The sequence below is a fragment of the Eublepharis macularius genome, chromosome 7, assembly GCF_028583425.1.
Source record: "Eublepharis macularius isolate TG4126 chromosome 7, MPM_Emac_v1.0, whole genome shotgun sequence".
NCBI classification, from domain to species: Eukaryota; Metazoa; Chordata; class Lepidosauria; order Squamata; family Eublepharidae; genus Eublepharis; species Eublepharis macularius.
This window is the reverse complement of record NC_072796.1, coordinates 68,497,050-68,503,049: the sequence shown is the minus strand read 5'-3', so window position 1 is coordinate 68,503,049 and position 6,000 is coordinate 68,497,050. Positions and strand designations below refer to the sequence as shown.

At 51.0% G+C, this 6,000-nt stretch overlaps 1 protein-coding gene across 6 annotated transcripts in view; it reads left to right on the top strand.

Moving 5' to 3' along the window:
- Positions 1-345: 345 nt before the first annotated feature.
- Positions 346-6,000, top strand: part of PTPRM (protein tyrosine phosphatase receptor type M) — a 749,315-nt gene continuing 743,660 nt past the window's right edge. For all 6 annotated transcript variants that reach the window (XM_054985128.1, XM_054985127.1, XM_054985126.1 and 3 more), the window contains exon 1: positions 346-716. In XM_054985128.1, the coding sequence (XP_054841103.1) occupies positions 644-716 (73 nt within the window). In that variant the 5' untranslated portion in view covers positions 346-643. The remainder of the gene's footprint in view (positions 717-6,000) is intronic.

The window sequence follows — 6,000 nt, the reverse complement described above, 5'->3', positions numbered from 1 at the left end:
ATCGTTTCACGTGCGCGTGGAATCCCTTTACCGACGTTGCTCCGGTCACTATTAGCCTCTTTGGCTCCTTTCCCCGCTCATGCTATTCCTGCCGCGTCCATTCGCGTCTTCTCCCCCCTCCACACACGTCCCTGTTTTTTTTCTTCAGCCGTCCCGCCAATTAGCGCGCGCGCGTGTGTCCCGTCGGCTCGGCCACCCTCCCGAGGCAAAGCGACGTCCAAACGGACTGGCTGGTTGGCGGGGCGCAGTGCCGACGCTCTTCGCCCTCTAGCGGGGGAGAGGCGGCGGTGTCGGAGGCTGGGCGTGACTTGGCTGCTTGCTGTCGGCTGCCTGCTCGCCTGCCTGCCGGGGGGACCGCGAGTCAGCGCGGGGACTGGAGAGAAACGGAGTTCCTTGCGAAGACGGCGCGCTCGCTCCTTCGCTCGCCTCCGAGGCGGCGGGCTGGGCTGCGCAACAGGGCGCGGGGCTGGCTGGAGTTTCCTGCTGTGAGGCGAAGGGAGTGGAGACGGCGCTTGGTGCCCCTCCCGGAAAGGCACTCCCAGCCTTCAAGAAGGGCCACGGAGCGGGGCTGAGGCGCCCACCCCAGCCTGCCCCTCAGTACCCGGGAGGGCCGGAGGGCGGCTCTTGGCGAGAGGAAGGGAATATGGGGAAAGTTGGAAGTTGCCTGCTGACTTTGGCTGGACTTTTGCTGGCAGCCAGCGCGGAGACGTTCACAGGTAGGAAGCCGGAGAGCCCCCCTCCCCGCCTGGGGGAGCCGCGGTCGAGGGTGTGGGACGGAGACGGCGGGCCCCACTGGGACGGGGAGTTGTCCCCTTGCTCCGGGTGTGACCCCGGGAGCGCTGCGTGCCTGGAAAAAAGAGCGAGAGGCGCCTGGCTGCAGACGGGAAGTTTAAGGCGCGGTGGGAGGGATCCCGTTATTTGGCTGCCTGGTGGAAAAGTGCAGGAGGGAGGGAGGGGGACGGAGGCCTCGGAGCGCCCCTCTCTCGCCCCAGGGTGGAGGTGGGGGGCTTGCTTCGCCCCCAAAGCCCGGAAACTTCGCGCAAGTTGAGCTCCGGGCTGCACCGGGGAGGTTGGGCGGTCTCGTCTTCCCCGAAGCGCTCCGTCTAGGCGCGTCGGCGCGAGGAGTCGGGGGTGCTTGGAGGGGGTCGGTGGGGCAGCCTTGCTCAGTGGTGAGAAACAAGAGAAAGCCGAGAGCGGGGCCGCCGCGGCCTCTCCTCCCGCGCCTCCCCTTCTCAGTTTGCTCGGCCCTCAAGGCCGCCCCCCCTCCCCGGCTGTGCTAAAGTCCTTTGGAAGTTGCGCTGTGACGGGCCCGGTGACCACATGCCGAGGAGGACGAGGCTCCTAGCGGCCCTTCCAGGGCGAGGAAGGAGGGGCAGCACCTGGCAGTTGGTTAGCGAGCTTCAGACAGGGCAAGTCCCTCGGCCTCATTGTGATGACTCCGTCGGACAAAAGGGTGCGCGCGCGCGCGCGCGCGTGTGTAACACGCGTGCTTGGGTTTCCTTCCCTTCTCGCGTGCCAGGTTTTAACATCTGCCAAGTAGTGACAGCAGCGCTCATCAAGGCATAACTTTTTAATTATACCTGGCAGCCTCTCACTTCAGGATCCTCACTGCTGTGACTCTTTTCTCTGGACCACCTCCAGAGTATGTAACAAATCTACATGCCTGAATGGTGTATATATCTTTGAGATGCAAACCCCTAATTTTGGTCTGTGTTGCAAAACAGTTAGCTGCATATAGTTGGAAGGAATGAGTAACTTCAGTTCCTTTTGTTTTTGTTTTGCCCATGAAGTTTGAACTGGGAAAAAAACTATGACAGAAATTCAGGACATCTGGGTTCCACTTTCAGTGTGGAAGTAGGACTGGTAGCCTGCGTTGCAGGATACTTGGGGTTCTGCGAGTTCAGTAGTGCACAGAATGGTACAGCTAAGCTTAAAGAAATCTGATTTCCTCTATAAACATACTCTGAATTAATACAAGTTCCAGGTTGTATAAAGTGTATAAACAGCCTGCATTTTCTCAAACTTCTTTGCCATGTTTGCAGATTAGTCAGGAGGTTCTTTAGGAGAGAGAAGTTCCAGAGGTTTGCCTTGGTATGAAATATAGCACTGAGGAAATGCTCTCTGTACCCTTCTCTGGTTTCAATGAGGCTATGTGAATTATGAAACCTTATCCACAGGGTTGTTATTGAGAACACCTTCAAGTCCAGACTTCAGTAAGTTCTTGCCTTATTAGGATAAAGTCACACCCAAGCAGTTAGCTAAATGATCTGTATGAAATTATCCACAATATCGATGAGTAGCATTTTCTGTTCAGCAGCATGCATATAAATGCCAATATGTGTATCAAAGTCTGGTCTTTAAAACAGCTGTTAGCCTTGCTTGAAAACAGTTGTTCTTTAGTGTCCCATGTAGTTCTTGATCATGATGTTAGCATGTATAGCCACAAGTTTACAAGTTTTCTAAATGTTTAGTTAAATGGGATGCGCACTCCACTCCACAACCGTTGAGCCAGCTTTGATATGCATGGATTGGAACAAGATGCCAAGATGTGTACCTAATATTTGCAATCCTAAGAAGAGTTACAACCTTCTAAATCTATTGAAGTCAATGGGCATAGAATAGTATAACTCTTCTTAGGATAGGACTGCAAGTGAGTTGGTTTCTGTACAGAATGGTACATCTTACAATACACTTAACATTTTGTTTCATGGAGCGCAAAGTAGGGGCAACTGTACACACAGATACATGTGAAGATAATGCATGAACTTTTTTTGCATTGTGCTCTGAGATGTTTAAAATACAGGCTTACAGTTTTCCATGGTTATAGTCCACCATTAAAATGTCTGGAGGTAATTTGTTTTACACTTTTTATCGGGTAACTTCATAGTATAGTATGGTTGCAGTGTCTATGGGATGAATAACTGCTGCTGTTCTTTGTCTGTATTAGTTAAAATCTCAGCAGAGTTTCAGGTGGGTAACCGTGTTGGTCTGTAGTTGAAGAGCAAGATCTGGGTCCAGTAGTACCTTAAAGACCAACTAGATTTCCAAGGTAATGAGCTTTTGGGAGTCAAAGCACCCATTGTCAGCTACGGCTACTCTTAAGTCAGCGATTGAATATCCCAGTAGCAGTTCTCAAGCAGATAAACTTCAAAGGGAAATTACAACATGAGATTGCTGAAATTGAGTTTATTTGCAAATATGGAACAACGGATCTCCCAGGGTTGAATGGGACATAGGATTTTTCACACTTTACAGGTGCTAATTTTCTGCACTTCACACCCCTGCTCTATCAAGCTAATTACACGTACTAAAGCTGACACTCTAATTTACAATACCCCTCCAAATCTCCCCCTGACTGGATTATAAAGGCTCCTTCCTTTTTCCACTCCTTGTTTCTGATCAAAGGAGCTTTGACTCTCGAAAGCTCATACCATGGAAATCTAAATCACAACAAAGTTTTGGAGAGTGCTGGTTTTTAAAGCTGTAAAATGAATTTTCACACTTGTATCTTTCTATATACAATATACGTAGTATTTTTATTGAAAGTTTTTCAATATTTGTATACAAACATTCTTCATTAGATTATATTTCCCTAGAAAGAAGCCATCAGGGAAAAATATGAACAAAAGTCATGAGAAATTCATTCTCCCTCTGAGGCGGAGGACATCTTGGGTGTTTCCCACCAACCAATCGGGGAGGCAGGAAGTAGAATCTTTCTTCCTCTTCCTTGGTATGTGGGACCACCCTCTCTTTCCTCAGTTCTTTTCCTGCCTCAGGGGAGAGCAGTTCTCAATAGGCTAGCTCTGCTACCTTTTGATCATATCTTTGTCTTAGTGTTTTTTTTTTTTTCCTCTATTACCTGTCATTACCTCTGTTCCCACCTCGTCTGTTCACCCCTCCACCTTTGTCCTTCTTCTCCTCTTCTTCCCTTTTTTCTCTCAAAAAAAAAAAAAAAAAAAAAAAAAAAGAGGGGAAGACAGAGGGAAAAATCCCTCTAATTAGGAATGGAGAGACAGATGAGGGAACAGGAGTCATCGGACTCGGAGGAATCCTTTTTGGAAAGGGCTGAGGGCTGTTCTCCAGGAACCGTCCTTCCGACGGTGGAAACAGGCCCGGCCGGGTCCGACTCGCCTTTGAGGCCTGATCGGCCCCCCGGCAGAAGAGTGCGCGACGACGGAGCACAGCCCACCAAGAAACGGCCCCGTCTGTTGCAGACGGAGCCGGGGAGAGCCGCGCGTCGTCAGCAGACGCCAGGAGAGAGCGCGGCTGCAAAAAGCCCTGTTTCGGCGGGAACAGCCGCTGCGGCCCGTTTCCCGCCAAAAAGCATCGCCGAGGTTGCCAACCTCCCGGCGGGGGAGTCGAGGCAATTTTCACCTATGCCGGCGCAGGGCTCCAGACACAGCACTCCAGAAGACAATGTAAGTGCTTCCTCCGTATCCCCCGAGATGTTAGCAGCTATTCGAAGGTCCCTTAGAGAAGAACTAAGGTCCCTTTGTCAAGCAGAAAGCCCAGGGCCTAGCCCTTCCTCCCTAGATGAGCCCACAGGATTGTCTCAGGCTCAGAGCAACATGCCTGCATCCTGGCCAACAAAAGCAGCCAGAAAGCAGCAAAACAAAACCCCTAGATGGGTGGAGGAGGACCACTCACTTAGCGAGGCTTCTGAGGAGGGGGAGTTTCTCTCAGAGGAGGAACAAGAAGCAAGTACCACCATTCCAGAACAGTCTCATAGGCTGTTTCAAATGGACGATTATACTTACCTATTGTCCAAAACTCTTTCAGCCCTGGATCTGAACGAGTCAGGAAAGGGGGAGGAAGAACAAACCCCCTCACAGGGATCACAAGGCAGACCAAAAGGGAATAGGGAGTTCTTCCCCAGATCAGAGAACAACCCTAGAGTCTTCCCTTTTCCTGAGTATTTTGAGAGGCAGCTCAAGACAGAATGGCTGACGCCAGCAGCCAACAAACAGGTTCCCAATGTGATGAAAAAGTTATACGTGTTACCTAACTTTGCCAATCAGTTCCTGCAGGTACCCGTGATTGACGCGCCTGTTGCTGCTCTTCAGTCCCAGGGACTTCTTTCGGAAGATGGCCAAGGGATGATAAAGGATGGCCTAGACAAAAAAGGAGAAGCGGTGCTAAAAAGAGCTCACGAGGCCCTGGCTATGTCTATCAAGGCATCCTCCATAGCCTCCATGGTGTCCAGAGCTGCAGTAGTCTGGACCAGGAGACTAATTCAGTTACTGCCAGAAAATAACAGGAGGCTCCTGGACGGAACTAACAGAATATTGAAGGCCTGCACCTTCACCGCAGATGCCACACTGGACGCAATGACCATGGCCTCTCGAGCACTGGCGTCTTCTTCTTCGGCCAGGCGACTTTTATGGCTCCGGGCTTGGCAAGCGGATCTCCAGGCCAAACTTATTCTGATGGCCTACCCATTCCAAGGCGACAAACTCTTTGGGGATCAGTTGGAAAAAATATTAGTGGAAACCAAGGATAAGAAAAAGGCACTCCCAAAGTCCCTGAGGAGACCAGAGAGACGATCCTTCGGGTACCAAACGTTCAGATCGCACCATACCTTGCCTAGGAATCGTCAGGATCATAAACGTAACTGGTCTGCGACTAGACCACAACCTCGGAGAGGCCCCTTCCAAGCCAAGTTCAACAGACAACAAGGACTCCGCGGCAACAGGCACGAGTCCGAGGATAAGGGCCAGAAGCCCTGACTCTCAAAGCGCTCCGGTGGGGGGACGACTGCTCAGTTTTCAACAAATATGGGCAGGTTCCAAGGCGGATGCCTGGGCATTGGAGATTGTATCAAAAGGCTATGCAATAGAATTTCGTACCTTTCCACCGGAGCGATTCATCATCTCGCCCTTCAAAAGAGACCCACACAAGAGGCGAATCACCATTCAAGCCATACAACACCTCTTACAAATAGGGGCAGTGGAACCAGTTCCTGCAGAAGAAAAGGGTCAGGGCGTATACTCAATATTTTTC